Source organism: Orcinus orca, chromosome 7 (assembly GCF_937001465.1).
Source record: "Orcinus orca chromosome 7, mOrcOrc1.1, whole genome shotgun sequence".
NCBI lineage: Eukaryota > Metazoa > Chordata > Mammalia > Artiodactyla > Delphinidae > Orcinus > Orcinus orca.
Genome location: NC_064565.1, coordinates 11,620,976 through 11,641,071, shown reverse-complemented (window position 1 = coordinate 11,641,071; position 20,096 = coordinate 11,620,976). Strand labels below are relative to the sequence as shown.

The 20,096-nt window shown below is 39.1% G+C and overlaps 3 protein-coding genes across 4 annotated transcripts in view; 1 reads left to right on the top strand and 2 right to left on the bottom strand.

Annotated features, from left to right (window-relative positions):
* Positions 1-309, bottom strand: part of ERCC3 (ERCC excision repair 3, TFIIH core complex helicase subunit) — a 37,159-nt gene extending 36,850 nt beyond the window's left edge. The window contains exon 1 of the mRNA XM_004276859.4: positions 211-309. Within this exon, the coding sequence (XP_004276907.1) occupies positions 211-238 (28 nt within the window). The 5' untranslated portion in view covers positions 239-309. The remainder of the gene's footprint in view (positions 1-210) is intronic.
* Positions 1-20,096, top strand: part of GPR17 (G protein-coupled receptor 17) — a 397,229-nt gene that overhangs the window by 31,723 nt on the left and 345,410 nt on the right. The gene's annotated exons all lie outside the window — the stretch shown is intronic.
* MAP3K2 (mitogen-activated protein kinase kinase kinase 2) overlaps positions 9,579-20,096 on the bottom strand; it is a 99,223-nt gene continuing 88,705 nt past the window's right edge. Inside the window, exon 17 of one of the 2 annotated variants that reach the window (XM_004276860.3) lies at positions 9,579-18,765. In XM_004276860.3, coding sequence (XP_004276908.1) covers positions 18,540-18,765 — 226 coding nt within the window. In that variant the 3' untranslated portion in view covers positions 9,579-18,539. The remainder of the gene's footprint in view (positions 18,766-20,096) is intronic. The other variant, XM_049712168.1, reaches the window with a different exon arrangement.

The window sequence follows — 20,096 nt, the reverse complement described above, 5'->3', positions numbered from 1 at the left end:
ACCCAGCCCGGGGGGCAGGGCTGCCCGGAGGTCAGGGCTGCCCGGAGGTCCGGGGTCGCACCCCCGCCCAGCGGCCTGTCGGGACAGTATGTGACGACCGCGAGCGACTCTGGGGTCGACCGCCGCCGAGAAACCCTGAGCAGCTACCACACAGGATGATAGGGACGGCAGGTGCAGGCAGCCCCGAAACGCGCCTACGCCACGTCTCACCGCGGTCCGCCCGGTCCCTTTTGCCCATGTCGGCGTCCGCAGCAGCCAACCCGTACCGCCGAGGAACCCCGGAGACGGCACTCTGTGGAACTTCCGGTTCACACCGGAAGTTCTTCCGGCCACCGCACAGGAAGTCCCGCCTCTGGGCGCTCGGGCGACGCGTCGGTGGTTGAGCCCGCAGCTGAGGGGTCTGCTGACTGTACCCGGGTGCAGGCCCTTTCTCCCCATTTTTCTCCTAGTCAGTGAAGTATTTTTTCAGTACCTGTTAACGATCGTCCAGGCACTGTTGTTTTAGCCCCTGGGGCAGGATAGTGAACAGAGCGAAGGCGTTGGCCTCTTGGAACAGAGAGACGTCGGTCGTAAACAAATGTGTTAAGCGCTCTAAGGAAGAAATAAAACAGAGCCCAGAATGGCAGGCAGTGCTGTCCCAGAATATCTCGCTGAAGGGGTGTTATTTGAGAAAAAGGTCATGAAAGTGAGATAATGTCCTATGTAAATACCAGGAAGGAGCAGTGTAGGTCTAGGGGCCGGCGGACACAGGTTTGGCGTTTAAGGGGAGCTGAGAGGGGGAGCAGTATGGCTGTAAGAGGTGGGAGACGGTACAGGACGTAGAGAGCAGTGATTCTCAAAATGGGGTCCCCTGGCTGCATCGACATTATATGGAAACTAGTTAAAACTGATCGGAAAGGCACAAACGCAAAATATCTAAGTCATAAAATTTTGCAGGCAGGCGCAACCATCCTGCCCTCCAGAAGACTGTGCTGCTCAACTCTGAGAACAACTAATGTAGAGCTGTGTAGGTCATTGCAAAAACTTTGGATTTTATTATGAAACGAGAAGCTACTGGAGAGGTTTGAGCAGAGAAATGACAATCTGATTTCGTATTAAAGGATCACTCTGCACTGGCTGCTGTGTTGAAGATGAACTTTGCAAGGTCAAGGGCAGCTATTGCAGCGCTCCAGTTGAGAAATAACTGGCTTTATTATTAGGGTGTTGGGGTAAAGGTGATGAACAGTGGTTCCATTCTGAATATATTTTGAAGATAGCACACGATTTGCTGACTAGATATGGAAGGTGAGAGAGAGGAATAAAGGAAAACTGCAATGTTTTTGATCTGAGCAATTGCAAAAATGATGTACCTCAGGGAAGGTACAGGTTTTTGTTTTTTTTTAATAAGGGGGACTGAGCAGCACCCAGCCTGCTGCTGGTGAGGGCCAGGACCCCCGCTCAAAGTCTCTGTTAAGGGGTGCTACTGCAAGGTTGGGTAGTGGTCCTCACGCGGAGTTCGTCATCCTGCACGATTTCACCGTTGGCCAAGATCTGCACTGTCCTTCCAGGAAGTATGGGTCCCTGCTGCACTGCACCTTTCCCCAGACCTCGAAACACCTGAAGGAAACAATCTGTGTGGGCGGCTCCCAGAACTCGGCAGCGTCCTCTCCTCGGAAAGTACGGATTTGAACACTGGTTTTGGATGTATTTAATACAAGTGGCTATGTTAGCCTGTCCGAGTGCCATAACAAAACACCACAGACTATGTGACTTTAACAATGAAACTTATTTTCTCACAATTCTGGAGGCTGGAAGTCCAAGTTGAAGGTCCTGCTCTCTTCCTGGCTCACAGCCAGCCACCTTCTTGCTATGTCCTCACATGGGGACTGAGGGAATGGCAAGCTCTCTGGTGTCTTTTCTTCACATAAGGGTACCAGCTTTGTCAAATTAGGGCCCCATCCTTATGACCTCATTTAACTTTTATCACCCCCTCACAAGCTCTGTCTTCAAATACAGTCACATTGAGGGTTAAGACTTCAATGTATGAATTTGGGGAAGGATGCAATTCACAGAAGTAGCCTATTACATGATCAAAGGAAGTGTCAAGCAGGCAGTTGGATGGAAGTCTGAAGTTCCATCCAACAAGGGACCTAGAAATATAAGCTTGGGAATTGCCATTATATCTATGGTATTGAATCTATAGAACTGATTGAGGTTACCTAGGGAATGAATGTAGGTAAAGAGAACGTCTAGGAACATTTCACAGTGAAGAGGCTGGAAGATGGAGAATTGGGCAACACCAGTTGAAGAACAGTCAGTGAGACAGGAAAATCGGGAATCCTGGAAGTCCTTTCATTCATTTCATTTCAAGGTGGAGGGAGTGATCTACTGTGTTAGATGCTGCTGATCAGCTGAGCAAATTGAAGACCAAGACTCAGCCACAAAATTTGCAATGTAGAGATCAGCTCTCAGCTAAATGGCCTTCAGTAAATTGAAGCTTTGTTCCCTGCTCTAAATGAATTTCACTTCCTCAGGTAATGGAGGAACCACACCGTTAAAACTGACTTTTGCATTTTTATATTTTCCCTCTGATTAAAGTAATGCATGCTGTGTGAAAATCTCGGAAAACAGAGAAAAGCATGGTGAAGCTTATTTAAATCATACATAACACTACCCCTAGCGATCTATATTTTGGTTTATTTTCTTGCAGGCTTTTTTCCTGTGAGTAGGTATTTTTAATACCAAGAAGATGTCACCTGGACATTTAATTTTATATCCTTCTAACATAAGCTTTGTTCACCTCTCACTAAAATGAATGTTTAAGGACTACTTAATTTTCTGTTGTATGGTAATATCATTATTTAGTCAAACCCTAATTTGGGGGCATTGGAATAGTTCCAGGTTATCCCATTGTAAATAGCTCTGCAATGAGTATCATTGGCAATTAATCTCTAACTACATCTTGAATTTTTTTTAAGGCAAATTCTAAGAAATAAAAATAATGGCCTTGGGTATTCCCTGGCTTTCTGGTGGTTAGGACTCCACGCTTCCACAGAGCACAGGGTCGATCCCTGGTTGGGGAATTAAGATTCTGCAAGCCGCATGGCACAGCCAAAAAAAAGGAGAGAGAGAAAAGAAATAATGGCCTTAAACATATGGCTTTTGATTAAGCTCTAATTGCCAAACCTGGTTAATGTTACTGAAGGATTTGATGAGGAAGAATGACTAATCTGACCTTTTCATAATTAAGAAGATATTTTGTGAACTGACACTTGACAAGAATACTCAATAGGGAAAGGTTAGTCTCGTTAATAAATTTTGTTGGGAAAACTGGATAACCACATGCTGAAGAATGAAATTGAACCCCTATCTTATACCACTCCCAAAAATTAACTCAAAATGGATTAAAGACTTAAATAAAAGACATGAAACCATATAACTCTTAGAAAAAAACAAGGAAAAGCTCCTTGACATTGGTCTTGGCAACATTTTGGATATGACACCAAAAACACAAGAAACAAAGGCAAAAATAAATAAGTGGGACTATAACAAAGTAAAAATCTGTGCAGCAAAAGGACGACAACAAAATGAAAAGGCAGCCTACAGAATGGGAGAAAATATTTGTAAACCATATATCTGATAAGGGGTTAATATCCAAAATATATAAATAACTCATACAATCCAATACAAAAAAAATGTCAATTTAAAAATGGGCAGAGGAACTGTAAAGGCCTTTTTTTCAAAGAAGACCTAAAAATGGCCAAAGGATACATGAAAAGATGTTCAACATCACTAATCATCAAGGAAATGCAAATCAAAAACCTCAGTGAGATATCACCTCACACAGGTCAGAATGGCTTATCAAGAAGACAAAGTGTAAAAAATGCTGGCAAGGATGTGGAGGAAAGGGATTCCTGTGTCCATCAATAACAAAAAAACAAACAACCCAATCAGAAAATGGGCAGAAGACCTAAATAGACACTTCTCTAAAGAAGATATACAGATGGCCAATAGGCACATGAATAATGCTCAACATCACTAATTATTAGAGAAATATAAATCAAAACTACAGTGAGGTACCACCTCACACCACAGAATGGCCATCACTAAAATGTCTACAAATAACATACCCGGTTGGTCATGCCAGTAGCACATGCTTGTCTCAAAGATTAAACCATGCCTGTCTAAGTATGCATGGCTGCTACAGTGAAACTGTGAATGGCTCATTAAATCAGTTATGGTTCCTTTGGTCACTCGCTCCTCTCCAACAGTAATTTACTGGCACAAAACCAGAAATACAGATCAATGGAACAGGATAGAAAGTCCAGAGATAAACCCACGCACCTATGGTCACCCAATGTATGACAAAGGAGGCAAGAAAATACAATGGAGAAAAGACAGTCTCTTCAATAAGTGGTGCTGGGCAAACTGGACAGCTACATGTAAAGGAATGAAATTAGAACAATACCTAACAACACACACAAAAATAAACTCAAAATGGATTAAAGAGCTAAATGTAAGACCAGATACTATAAAACTCTTAGAGGAAAACATAGGCAGAACACTTTCTGACATAAATTGCAGCAAGATCTTTTTGGATCCACCTCCTAGAGTAATGAAAATAGAAAACAAAAATAAACAAATGGGACCTAATTAAACATAAAAGCCTTTGCACAGCAAAGGAAACCATAAGCAAAATGAAAAGACAACCCATAGAATGGGAGAAAATATTTGCAAATGAAATCAGCCAACAAGGGATTAATCTCCAAAATATACAAACAGCTCATGCAGCTCAATATCAAAAAAAAACAAATAACCCAATCAAAAAATGGGCAAAAGATCTAAATAGACATTTCTTCAAAGAAGATCTACAGATGGCCGAGAGGCACATGAAAAGATGCTCAACACCACTAATTACTAGAGAAATGCAAATCAAAACTACAATGGGATATCACCTCACACCAGTCAGAATGGCCATCATCAAAAAATCTACAAACAATAAATGCTGGAGAGGGTGTGGAGAAAAGGGAACCCTCTTGCACTGTTGGTGGGAATGTATATTTGTACAACCACTATGGAGGATAGTATGGAGGTTCCTTAAAAACTGAAAAAAGAGCTACTATATCATCCAGCAATCCCACTCCTAAGCATATATTCAGAGAAAACAATAATTCAAAAAGATACATGCACCCCAACGTTCATTGCAGCACTATTTACAATAATCAAGACATGAAAGCAACCTATATGTCCATCAAGAGAGGAATGGATAAAGAAGATGTGGTACATATATACAATGGAATATTACTCAGCCATAAAAAGAATGAAATAATGCCATTTGCAGCAACATGGATGGACCCAGAGATTGTCATACTGAGCGAAATGTCAGACAGAGAAAAATAAATGTCATATGATATTGCTTATATTTGGAATCTAAAAAAGGGTACAAATGAACTTACTTACAAAAAAGATATAGAGGTGCAAATTTAAAAAAACAAACTTATGGTTACCAGAGGTGAAAGGGGCAGGGGGGAGGGATAACTGGGAGATTGGGATTGACACATACACACTACTATATGTAAAACAGATAACTAACAAGGACCTACTGTCTAGTACAGGGAACTCTACTCAGTACTCTGTAATGACCTATATGGGAAAAGAATCTAAAAAAGTGGGTATATGTATAACTGATTCACTTTGTTGTACAGTAGGAACAAACACAACGTCATAAATCAACTATACTCCAATAATTTTTTTTTAGAAGTCTACAAATAACAAATGCTGGAGAGGGTGTGGAGAAAAGGGAACCCTCCTACACTGTTGGTGGGAATGTAAATTGATACAGTCACTATGGAGAACAGTATGGAGGTTCCTCAAAAAATTAAAAGTAGAACAACCATATGATCCAGCAATCCCACTTCTGGGTATATATCCAAAGGAAATAAAAACAGGGTCTCAAGGAGATGTCTGCACTCCCATGTTTATTGCAGCATTATTCACTATAGCCAAGGTATGGAAACAACCTCAGTGTGTGTCAATGGATGAATGGATAAAGAATATTCGGTTTAAATATACAATGGAATATTATGCGGCAATGAGAAAGAAGGAAATCCTGCCATTGGTGACAAATCCTGTATGATATTACTCATATGCAGAGTCTAAAAAACTCTGAACTCATAGAAACAGAGAGTAGAGTGGTGGTTACCAGGGGTTGGGGGTGGGAAGAAATGGGGAGATGTTGATCAAAGAGTAAAACTTCCAGTCAGAAGATGAATAAGTTCTGGGGATCTAGTGTACAGGATGGTGATTGTACTTAATAACACTGTATTAAATATTTGTAAGACGGGAACTTCCCTGGTGGTCCAGTGGTTAAGACTTCGCTTTCCAATGCAGGGGATGAGGTGTGTTGGATCCCTGGTCAGGGAGCTAAGATCCCACATGCCTCAGGGCCAAAAAACCAAAAACATAAAACAGAAGCACTGTTGTAACAAATTCAATAAAGACTTTAAAAATGGTCCACATTAAAAAAACAACAACCTGTAATAAATAAATACTTGGAAGTTGCTGAGACTAGATCTTAATCTTCTCATCACAAAAAAAGAAATGGTAATTATGTGATGGATAATGCTACGGTGGTTATCATATTGCAATATGTAAGTGTATCAAGTCAACACTTTGTACATCTGAAACTTACATGCAATGTTTTACGTCAATTATATCTCAATAAAGCTGGGAGGGTGGAAAGTATTTTGTACAAAACAAAAACACCCACATTTATCATAAAAGTTTTTAAATTACAGATAAGTAAAGTAATAACCATCATTTGAGTGACATATATATTCTCTCAATATTTTTTCTAGCTATTTTTAAACAAAAAGTGGGATCAAACTATACATCTTGTGTAACTTGCTTTCTTTCAGTCGATAATACATGATGAAGAGTTCCATTGTACAGATATACTACAATTTTTTTGCTCAATCCCTGCTATGGTTCATTTTATGCGTCAATTGTCTAGGCTATGGTATCCAGTTGTTTGGTCAAACACAGTCTAGATGTTGCTACTAAGGTCTTTTTTTTTTTTTTTTAGATGCAATGAGCATTTGCAATTAGTAGACTTAACTAAAGCAGAATTTGCTCAATAATGTGGGCAGGTCCCATCCAACCAGTCGAAGGCCTTAAGAGCAAAGAGAAGTTTCTGAAGGAAAAAGGAATTGTGCCTCCAGACTGTGACCCACAAGTTCTGCCTCTCTGAGAACCTTGGCTAGTACAGATTTTGGTAAAGGGAAGTGCTGCAATAAATACCCCAAAATGTGGACATGTCTTTGAAATCAGGTAATGGGTAGAGGCTAGAATTTTGCAATGCACGGTAGAGGAAGCCTATAGTGCCTTGAAGAGATGGGTGGTAGAAACATGGACATTAAAGGTGATTGTGCTGAGTGCTCAGATGGAAATGAGCATTATGTTATTGGAAACTAGAGGAAAGATGATTCTTGTTATAAAGTGGCAGAGAATTTGGCTGAACTGCTTCTGTTGGGTGGAAAGGAGAACTTGTTAAGTGATGAACTTGGATAAGATTTGGATAAGCTGACATTTGTAAGCAAAGGTTGAAGGTGTGGCCTGGTTTCTCCTTGCTGCTAAGTTTAAATGTGAGACGAAAACGATAAATTGAAGAAGGAATTGTTAAGCAAAAAGGAGCCAGAATTTGAAGATTTGGAAAGTTCTCAGCCTATCCATTTGGCAAATAACTAGAAAGGATGCTCTGAAGAAAACACCAAGGGTGTGGCTGGACAACCATTTGCTAAAGAGATTAGGCTTGTGACTTGTGGATCCAATCAACTAAAACCCTGACCACTTGGAAGGGGACAGAGATGGGACAAAATGAAGAAAGGCTGGTAGACATCAGGTATTCTACAGGCAGGAAAAGGATAGAGCTTTTCGGCTGCAAATGTGTTATCCTTAAAGAAAAGGGAAGAACGATTTGAGGGCAGTTCAGATGCCAGCAGGGCTGCTGTTGCCACCATAGGCCCAGAAGAGACAGGCCAGGGTGCAGGTCCACTGACTCTGGGCCACCTTCTTGGTTCTGAGGGGGCAGTGCAACTACCCCAGTAAGTTCCTTAAGACAGGGCACGGAGCCAGTGAGGATTCTTCTCAAGTCTTAAAATCTAATCAAATGTGCCCTGCTAGATTTCAGACCTGCTTGGGACTTGTGTCCCTTTTTTCCTTCTGACATCTCCCTTCTGGAATGAAAGTGTCTATCCTCTCTGCCTGCCCCACCACTGTGCTTTGGAAGCAGATAACCAGTCTGGTTTCACAGGTTCACAGATGGAAAGGAATTTTGCTCCAGCATGAATCATACCTCTTACCCATAATTGATTTGGATAATTTAGATGATGACATCTGAGTTGATGTGGTTTAGATGAAATACTGGACTTAAGAGTTGACGCTGGAACGATTAAGACTTTGGGGGAAGTTGGGCTGGGGTGGAAGTATTCGGTACCTGGGAAAAATATGAATTTTCAGAGGCCACAGGGCAGACTGTAATCGGTTTGTGTTCCCCACAAAAAGGTATTTTGAAGTCCTAATCTCCAGTAGCTCAGAATGTGGCCTTATTGGGAAATATAGTCTTTACAGAGGTAATCAAGTTACAATGAGGTCAGTAGGGTGGGCCCTGATCCAATGACTGGTGTCCTTATTTACAAAAAGGGAAACACACAGAGGGAGACCACCACAAGAACACAGGAGGTAGAGATGGGAGTTACAGCCACATGCAAGGAATGCCTGGGGCTACCAGAAACTAGGAAGAGGTAAGGAAGGACTCCCCGACAGGTTTCAGAGGGAGCACAGACGGCCCTGCTGGCACCTTAATTTTGGTCTTACAGCTTCTAGAGCTGAGGCAATAAATTTCTGTTACAAGCCACCCCGTTGTAGTACTTTGTTGGACATGTAGCACCTCAATTTTGGGCTTTTATGGATATACTTTAGCGCATCTGCAATCATATTCCTACATACAAAACTGTTGTGTCAGAGGATATACAAGATTGAGACTGTTGACTTGCACAGCTAAGTTGCCCTCTGCAGCGTTCCCCAACCTTTTTGGCACCAGGGAACGGTTTCGTGGATGACAATTTTTCCACGGACAGGGGAGTGGGGCGGGGGGGATGGTTCAGGCGGTAATGCGAGCGACGGGGAGCGACGGGGCGATGAAGCTTCGCTCGCTCACCCGCTGCTCACCTCCTGCTGTGCGACCCAGTTTCTAACAGGCCGTGGACCGGTACCGGTCTGTGGCCCAGGGGTTGGGGACCCCTGCTCTATATGCGGCATTAACTCAAATGATCTCCAATACTGTGGGAGCATCCATTCCTTACCCTCTGAAAACAGACTTTGTTTTTAATCACCATTGATCTCTGATTTGGGTAATCAAAGTGTCCAGAGAAATATGCCAGAGTATGTTGGGTAGAACATTATAAACTTGTATCCTGGGAAGATTTAGTTGCAGTGTTTCTAGGTTGGTCTATTACTGGTCTCCTAGGAAGTGATCAGCTCAGGCAAAGGAAAGATAACCGTGAGCGCAATGTGTCCAAGAACAGATCTGGACAAAACAGTCACAGTGGAAATAAATATCAGCTTTATTAACACTCAAAGTGCCATTCATTTATATTCATTCCATAGTCCAGAAGGTTACTTAGAGTAAGCCTTTGCACCACAATCTTTCAAAAAATGAACATGTAAGAAAAAGCAATTTTCATTGTGCTAATTATTGCAGGCCTTCATGCACGATAAATCTAAATAAAGATGGGTGCCAACAATATACAAATTTCCATATAAACAAAGTCATTGATCACTAACAAAATATAAACATGGTTTCTTTCACATTAGATTAAAAAAAAAGGCTATTTACCAGCAAGAAAAAACAAGTACATAAAATCTGTAAAACTCAGAAATTTTATACATTTTTACAAGCACAATTTTGAATGAACACAAAGTCAAAATGTGCATGAAATGTGGCACACACCACACTGTATCTGGCTTCTGGTAGGTTTTTCTAATCATATCGGCTCCTTGTAACATAATAAGCTTAGTGACATTCAACTTCAACAGTGGACTTTATTCCTAACATAAGTAATTTTACATGGTACCGCATATTAAAAACAAGGTTTTCCTTAAGCACAACAACATTGTCAGATTGTAACTTTAATTCCCAATTCTTTTTCTGCCAGTTACTTAAAATACACAGTACGGTATAAAGACACAATGTATGTTTGGACATTTCTAAACCAATTTATAGTCAATTACAGAGAATCAGAATTTGTCAATATATTGTTTTATGAATGAGGTCTGACCTTGCCCAGTAAGAAAAAAACTGAAAGTTGAAATCTTTGGGGAAGAATAAAGGAAATATTCAAAAACAACAGTAGGCCAGGCCAACAGCAACTGGAGATATAAAAATCTTTGACATCTCTTCAAATTAATTTAGTTTCTCACATTTTTTCATAGTTCTGAGAATTCAAAGACTGTTTTAGTGGACAGTGTTTTTGCTACTGCTTAAAACCTATTTTTTTCTCTTAATTTGCATTTCATAGAATTCTCAGAGAGAATTCAATGTTGTTCTTTGCAAGAGTATTTTAATTGATAGATATCTAAGTAAATCTGCATCCAATTGTGGAAATACAAATACATTTTGAATGGTTAAAAACAAAACTAAAAAAATATTTTTGATCAGCCAGCTGAAAATATATTCATATAGTAAATAATCTCTCAGAAAGCTTTATATATATTTAATTATTCTAACGAAACAGTACCCTTATAAAACAAGTTCATAAAAATGTAGAAATGAAAATAAGAAATTACTGGGATATATACAAGTACCTACAGACAAAGACATCTCCACACACACATCCCCTGACACAGAGTTACAAGCATACTTTCCACTTAGTCATGGATTTCAGAATACATATAAAATCAGAAAGTGATGTCGAACTCCTGAGTTCTTCAACAAAGATAGAACCATAGATATGTATACTTTGTAAAAGCAAGAAAGTCCATTTAAGTCAGTAATAGCAGTGCAGTTACTGACGGCTACATCTTGAAAGAAGTTTAAACATAGAGACACAGACAGTAGTTCAATGCACGCATTCATGATGCTCATACACCCATCAACAATTATTGGTCAGAGTAGTAAATCAGTGTACAAATTAAACATTTCCAAAAATGTGCAAAAAAGTCAACCTTGATAGGAAAAGAACACCTTTGTACATAATTATAAACTGCCCAGCATTCAACTGAGATTAAAAACGTTTACAGAGAGAAACTAATGGATTAAATATAGAGAATTTAATGGCTACATTTAAAAATGTACATTAGGTCAAAGGGTAAATTTACAAATTGATAATCATAGTTTGCAACAAAAGTTTATTCTCAGATTTATCCAAGTTTACTTTTATTTACAATGATATTTGAATAAAAAGAACCATGTGAAATGTAAGAGATGTCAGACATTAAAAGTATTTTTGGTATTAACTCTTTTACAATGTTTCAGAATGCAGGGTAGCAAATTTTAAAACCAACAGCAATAGAAAAAATGTAAACCTTTTACTTACTAATTAAGATTGTATTAAAAACAATTGTTTGTTTTTAAAGAAGTATTCTTATCGTTAGACACTGTAGTTTCACTTGAACAGGGTATATTGCAAGGGTTTGGCCCACTTTTTTTTTTTTTTTGGCCCATAAACCTTTCCAGCTCAAATGTTTCCACTAGTTCTCTCTTCTTATTCCAGGTGGAAAAAAGTCTTTGCAAAAAATGAGAACATGACAAATCCATTTTGGAGCCTAAGTATCTAATAGAGTTAGGATGTAATTTTGTTACTTATCTCTCCCCTCCAAGTAATGCTAATGCTAAAGTCACCAATTGTTACTTACATAAATAAGTGAACACAAAAGTGCTTTTCAGTATAGTCACAAACTTTACTGTTCTCAACTGGCATTAAGGGACTCAGAAATCCTACCTGGGGACAACAAATTCTGCATGTATGCTGGAGAGCAGACTCGTCCTTACGTTCCAAAGTGTCTATGGCACAAAAAGTCCATAACCTACTTTTCTTCACAGCTTTCCTGAAATGCCCCTCAAGTCAAACACAAGTTCATAAATGTTAAGACATTAGGAAGAAAGTACGCCACCAACCTGAGGCATCATATGTCAAGGTATATGTATATGCGTTTATGGTCAAGTGACATTAATAAGATTGGCACGTGTACAAACTCAAGCTCATAATGTCTATATAGTTCCATAATAGTTGAAGTAAATTCCTGCATGTCTAAATGCAAACACTGAGCACCTGTCTTTAACTTGAAGGATAGATTGAGATACAAATTCTACTAGTACCTGTTTTATTATTTTTACACTATTAGCTTACAGGTGGGCAGAAGTAACAGTGCTAATCATTTTGGCTGTATGTGCAGAGAATATAAAAGCTTTGGTTTAATGTGATTCTGATAATACAGATTGTAAATACAAACAAGAAGTCATCAGGCATAGGGAATAATAGTACTCACTGATTTAATGCCTTTGCTGTTGTTAACAAAAATATCATTACTGTCAATTAAAATGCCCAATTATGAAAAATATGAAGAATTACATAAGAGACTGTATACAGGCAACAGGTAAAATTTATTCTTTTCTTTACGATAGCTGCGACTCCTCCCTTGACCTTCTGAAATGAAACCATATCTGCTCTCACTATAACCTAGAGAAGGTTCTCTAGACTCCCCTGAGAGCTCACTACCATCTACAGCTCTGAAAGGTGAGTACAGAGAGATGGTTGGCCCCGATACTTTCACACCTATTATGGCATCCTGTCCAGACTGTGGCAGAAGTTAAAGCAAAGCTAAAGACGACTATGAAGTAGGAACAGTGGCTTCACAGCACGCCTTCCCTAGCCAACCAAAACAGAGGTAAAATTTCCTTTTGAACACTTGGTAAGCTAAGGAAGCTTGTTTTGATAATGTCTGGCAGAATTTCTATTCCAAAGAGCTCATGAAGAACTATGCAAAACCAATTACTTTCTACTTAAGAATTATATATAAGCTATTATACACACATACAAATTCAATTTTTATCTACTTTTAGCAACCAAGAGCTTGGCAATTTACAATAAATACCTTTATTAAACAACCGTTTGTACTAGCTACTTGTGGAAAATGTGCTGGCATTCCATCATCAGTAGGTCACACACATTTGAGCTGTTCTTCCAAGAACAGAGACTAATCTAACTGGACATTCACACCTTTCCTTCCTTCCCACCCCTGCACCAACTCCAAACACACACACACACACACACACATACACACACACACACACACGCACACACACACACACACTTCACAGAAAAGTAAGGTGGAGTTTAGTCAAAATGTTAGTCATAAAGTAAGGATTAGAATTTGCTATCCCTGGATTTCTTGCTCATTGCCTTAAGTCTCATTGCCTTAACATCTGTAAACCATTTAACTGACCTCTTTAGGACAAAAACCACCTTTCTAGTTCTGCTTTGAAAATCATAACTGAACCACGACATACAAAGAATTTGGACAGTGCCAGTGTGACTGAAAATCAAGTAATCAACCTGGAAAACAATTCACTATGTCTCTTTAGAATTACAATACCTCTTTCTATCCTTATCTTAGGAATTTGTGTCTAGTAAAACTGCAATGTGTCTATCACAGAACAATGCTAATGTTTCTCTTCTAACATATTAAAAAAAAAAAAGAGGTAGAAAAGGGTAGGAGGAAGAAGCAGGCATTAAGAAACGTTTAAGGGCCAATACACAGTCTAAGGCCAAATCAACTCTTGAAGCCTACTGATTTTGGAAAAACCTTCATTTCGGTGGGTAACTTGAATTATTATTGATATAAAACGAAATTAAGGCATACAGAGAAAAAGGCACTACGAAAAATTAACAAATTGCTTTCCGTTGACATTTTAACCAATGTTAAAATTCAAATAAATATGAACAGTGCATTTGTAACTAAGGCCAAACTTCATATAAAACAATAAGATCTCAAGAAGTTTTCCTGATCTTAGTATAAATAACACTGTTGACAGAATTCAATTTCTATCAAATGTTTTGGGTATTTTAACAATTTAGACCAAAAGGAAATATTTTTTTCTTTAAAGGAAAAAGCAGGAAAAAATACTCTGTAATGGAATAAATGCCCCCATCACTGGAACTGTTTGAGCAGAGGCTGGGTTTTGTAAGAGGGATCCCTCCAATTTGGGGATACTTTTAATTGCTGTTGTTAATGACATTTTACTTTATAATAGCCAATGGTTACCCAAAATTGCTTTCCCTCACTTCATAAGAAATAACATTTTAAAACATCATTGCTTAACTTTCAGATTCAGGATATGCCATAAAAATAAGTAATTGGGGGCTCCCCTGGTGGCGCAGTGGTTGGGAGTCCGCCTGCCGATGCAGGGGACACGGGTTCGTGCCCCGGTCCGGGAGGATCCTGCATGCCGCGGAGCGGCTGGGCCCGTGAGCCATGGCCGCTGGGCCTGTGCTCCGCAACGGGAGAGGCCACAACAGTGAGAGGCCCGCGTACCGCAAAAAAAAAAAAAAAAAAAAAAAAAGGAACTGTTTGCCCATTTTTCCTCCTAGACTGTGACCTCCTTAAGTTAATTTAGTACCATAGTAAGCCACAATACTGAAAAAGCAAATGAAAAGGATTCACCATATTTAAAAAAAAAAATCAATAGATTCCTATACTTGGTTGACACCAGGTGACTTTATGTCATGCTACTGGTCCCAAATGAAATCAGCGACCAAGAATTCTGCTGCGGGCCAACGAGTTTGCATCCGGCGAACATCCTGGCTTTTGCACCCAAGCTTAGCTGTCCTATAAACTACTCAGATTTGATTTTCTCAGTGATTTCATGTATCTTATAACAACTCCATCTCAGAAATACGACACACCAGACCTGACATATATAAGAACTGAAGTAGCAAAGAAAGCTACTCTAAAGAAATCGTTTCCTCTTTTTAATGTAGCTTCTACTGGGAATAAGATAAAGACTCCTTCAAGTGAAAGCCAATTCAATTTACTATGAAATAAGTTTTAATTTTTCTTTTATAGTTCAGCCTGTGCATTAACATTTCCATCTCTTATATAAGTTATGTAAGGTTGACTGTGCCTTTGAAAACTTTCTAAGGCAGTAGTCTTTAACCATTCTTCAGGTTAGAAACATGTTTTGTAAATGAGGAAAATTAAAGATAGTCATACTGAAAATTTCAAAGTCTGTATATTTTTAAATACATTTTAAAGAATTATCATCAAAACTTCCATTAGTCATTATGATATTTCTCAACCCTTTTATTCAATACACTTCGTTTGCAATGTAAAAGATCTTATATTTGGTCCAAGCCTAAATCATGCCATTTTGAATCTCTCAAGGCCTAAGTAGAAAGATATTTCCTGAAAAGCACATATAAGACTGCTAGTGAATCTTCTCCAGCACCAAAAAGTCTGCCACTGTCAAAGCAGAATGCATTTTAAAGGCACAAAGTTAGCAGTCTGGTCATTTTCCAGCCTCAGCAAAGAAACATTACAGTATAGAAGAATCAGTTGTGCATTTAAAAAACAAAATACATTTAGAGTCATCTTAAAAAGTTCAAATTTCATTTGTTGATCCATACAATTATTAGAAAGAAAAAATTGGAGTGTTATTTTAACTGCCCCTGATAGAGGTGGTTCCTTTGAAAATTTTCTTTTTTAAATTTAATTTTGGTCTTTCATACCTCACCCCACTTTAAGCTTTTTTGTTCTAGTAGTTTTTATATATATTAACTTTTACTGTGGTTTTTGGTACCTTTACAACTTGTCTGAAATAAATTCACATCACATTTTTATATAACTCTGTAAACTATTAGTCTACTCTTAAGTCTTTACATAAAGAACAATACTTTTCCATAGCTAGTAATATTTTTCTTACAAAACAAAGGTCTTGTGCAGCAGTGTTAAAGTAGTAGTTTCTTTTCAGGTGATTTTATTTTCTGTAGCATTTCAAAAAGAAAAAGAGACTGAAAATAAAGCAAACAATTTTGCTTTGGGTTTCACAGTCTCCCAAGATTTCTCTTTAAAGAACACCTGTCTCATATTCTGCACTGCTGATTACCCTGACAGACCAAAAATGAGCCAAAAGGAAATCACAACCACACAATACAATGAAACAAAGGAAAAGCCCACTGGTCCAGATACCATGATCCTGCTCAAGTAGAAGAGATGCCTTCACTCATAAAAGATAAAGAAATTATAATAGATCCACATCCTTGGGGACTATGTTTATAGCACAAGATTTGGCAGTTGATTTCCCAGGGGGAGGAGGCCAGTAATTCATGTTCTTCCTTGCAAGCTGCTTCCTTTCATTATAAGGGTATGTGAGAAGCTTTAACAACTATATTTGTGCTTTGACTTCTTCTCAGACTAGCTAATGGAATTTCAAATATTCCTACAGGGAATGCCAGATAGGACCTTGATACAGTAAAGCAAGATCTACTTAACTTCAGAAACAAAGTATTTTAAAAGAGTTCCTAAACGAGCATACCTTTTGGCAGAAAACAAAATACCTGAGTCCCTTATGAATCCCATGAAAGGCATCACAGTTAGGGCCTCCAAGAATACTATTTTCTAGACCTTTAAAAATAAAGTACTTAGCATTTGCTTTAATACGTTGAAAAAAATTGCAAGTGGCCAGATTACCGATATCATTCATGTTTTTCAGTAGCACAAGTCCATTAGAGATAGTGGGAGTTTCCCAGCTGTCTCGTTCCGCTTAATGTCATTGCTCTTATATTAGAAATACCTGGCAGTTTTAACCTTCCTATAAAGTAGCTAATACTTTGTTTTAATATGCCTTTCTTTTCCCACAATTATGAATTGACTTTTGAGGAAAGAATACACACAGATGACTGAGTTCAACAGGCTCCCTGTTTAAGTTCATTTTGTGTCTAAAATGGAAGTTACTGATTTGGGTGCAATATGCAGCTGGAAGGGAAAGGATTGTGACTGGCTGTTTGTTGAGACCTTTCACCCTCGACTTGAAGTAGTGGTATCTTCTCTTGTAAAACCCTCATTATGCATTACATCACTCTCTGAAACTTACTTTTTGCAAGGAACCTGCTTTGTAAATGGCCATTTTCATTTATAACTGGGGCTGGTATGTACATCAGGGTTTCTCAACTTCGGCACTTTTAACATTTGGGGCAGGATAATTCTTTGTTGGGGGGCTGGACGTGCTGTTCTTGTATACTTTAGTTTGTTTAGCAGCATCCCTGGCCTCTAACCACTAGATGCCTCTCGCATCCTCCTGGTTGTGACAACCAAAAATGTTTCCAGTCATTGCCAAATGCCAAGCAAAACTATCCTCACCCCAGCTGTGAAAACCACTGTTTTACATGCTAACTGTTTTTTGAGGTGCTTTAGTAGTCTGTGATCCAAAGAACAAGAACAAGGGTTTCATATCATGACACTAGCTTTTAACACATGGATACTGCAGGTTAAACTCTTAGTTCCTAAACAATGTTATCTATGGGGAATCAGGAGCTAGAAACAGGAAGATATAGTATACATGATTTTGATTATTTCTCCTTCCCCTTGATTTTTGGGACTTTCCCCCTCGGGTAAAGAACACAGTTTAAAATACACTAAACAACACTTAGTTCTTCTTTTCATTATTTCTGTCGACCGGCAAATGTGGTCTCTTCTACTGCTCACACATTTAATTAGAGCAATCTCCTTTTGTCTTTTAATTTGGATTTGCTTATTGACTTCCCATATCTGTTTTAAAATAAAACAATATCTTTTCTTTTTTTAAGCAGAAAGCTATCCCTCAAGGTTTATAGATTCCAGTAACATGGATCTATTATAGTGTATTTGCTTATTATACTGGTTAGGATTAACAAACAAACATACCTCCTAGAGATTCATATTTGCTATCAAGAGTCCTACTGAGCAAAAAGCTTGGTAGACAGAGGTTAGGATCTAAAGAATACAGATACAAGAAGGAACCTATATTCTTTAAGCTGAGTACCTATCCTAAACTCAAGTTTAGGGCTCAACCCCACAAACAAGAATCTATTTTAAATACTATCACTAAAAACTACAAATTATACATCATTTTCTTCTCCTTGTTTTCCATGTCTCCCCATCACTGCCAATCTGTCAGTGACACAGGGAAAGACTCTACAATCTTTAGGTATTCCAAATGATCTTTTTGTACTAAAAAGAGTGACTATGTACTAAAGTGCTTTATGTCTCTGAACCACATCAGTACATTATAAAAATTTAAAAAAAAAAGGTTTCAAGTTCTTGTAAGGGAAAAAAAGATTAAATATAAAAACTTCAGGATACTATTATTATTAATCAAATTTAACCAAGAATCAAGAGAAACACTTTCCCTCTTGTCTTTGTTTTCTCCCCCATCTCTCTTTTTTATAAAAAAGAAAAGTGCAGTCAGAGAGAAGGTGAATGAATAGATGGGAGCTGGGTAGAGGCACAGGAGAGGTTACTGGCTGCTAGTGATAGTGCACAAACATGTGCCTTAAAAGTTCATCAGCGGAAGGTCTCAGTTTGGCCTCTACAAAGATCCGTTTGAGGAAATCTCGAGTATGGTCTGAGACATGGGGTGGCAGCTTAGGGTTCGTCGGCTGAGTGGCGATTTTAAAGATGGCAGCCATTGCTTCAAATTCTGCCCAAGGAGGCTTTTCCGTTAGCATTTCCACCACAGTACAGCCCACGCTCCTAAGAAGAAATAAAAGAAAGACCTTACACAAACAACATCATCATGAAGTCAGCTAACTAACTACAAAATGAGAAACAGACGTGAAGTCCATATACATTTAAATACGACTTGGTTTCAAACGTAAAGTTTCATTAAAAGGCTGTAAAAACTGGGGTCAGCGCTCGGCCTCCCGCACGGAGCCTCTGGGGTCGGGGCCGGGGTCGGGGTCGGGGCCGGGCGGGCGGTTCCACATGCCTCGGCAGCGGCTCCCTCTCCTCACTTTCGAGTTGCCGAGGCGCTGCCGCCGCCGCAACCCGCCGCCACAACCCGGGCAGCCCCGCGGGGTCCCCGGGCCGCCGCAAAGCGCCAAAAAGACGCAGAGGTGCGCGTGGCTTCGGTGGGCCCGGCCTGAAGCGCGGCCATCACCCGACAGCGGGGACACCTGCCCCCGGCCCCGCGCCCCCTACGGGTACTGGAGGAGAATCCCTCGGCTCCTTTCGCCCACTGAGGGCGCGCAGGAAGACAACCTGAGAGATGAACGCTTCGGGGCAGGAATGAGGCGATTAAGATCGACTGACACGGAGACCTGACAGAAAGGGCTGAAGAAACGGGGTTTTCTGAATTTGAGGAGACATCTTTAAGTAAATTTATGTATTCTTAAGAAATAAAGAAAAATATATCCATACTTGATGTGGTATCATTCCCAAACCTGAAAAATGAGGAAAGTCAGTTTTAAAGATAAATATGCCTGCAGACACTACTGGACCTCCCAACAGGGATTTGTCGGGGGCAGAGGGCAGTTAGAGGGGAAGCATTTTATGTATGCAGTCTTGAAGAAAAATTTATATTTGGATTCTAGACTTCAATGAATTCTGACAGTTGTAGAAACAGATGGGAAACACTCAAATATTCCTCTTGTTGCACCAAAAAGTTAATTTGCGGTACATGAAATGAATATTGTTTTATAACAACTGTTATTAGTGAAATACTTTCTAGTGCATTTTATTGACTCTTCTTAGTTTAACAAACAGTTTAAACACCTATGCAAACTTAAAATGTGCTTTTCTTTCTGAAAGCTGGTACTGTTTTGAAAGAGCTTTCTAAATGTAAAGTATTGAGAATTTCAATTTGGGTAAAATGTTTGTATAACTTCCAATATTTGATGTTTGTTAAACTCAACTCTGGGCAATCAAAAATGAATAAAAAATAATGAGGAAATGAATAGGGGCTACCCTCCTTTTCCCAGGATAAGGGGAAAGAAATTTATCATATTTCTTTTTTTTTAACGTCTTCTTTTGAATTGCTTTGAAGGCATGGTTTTTATCGCTTATTACTTTAGGCTTGTAGTTCT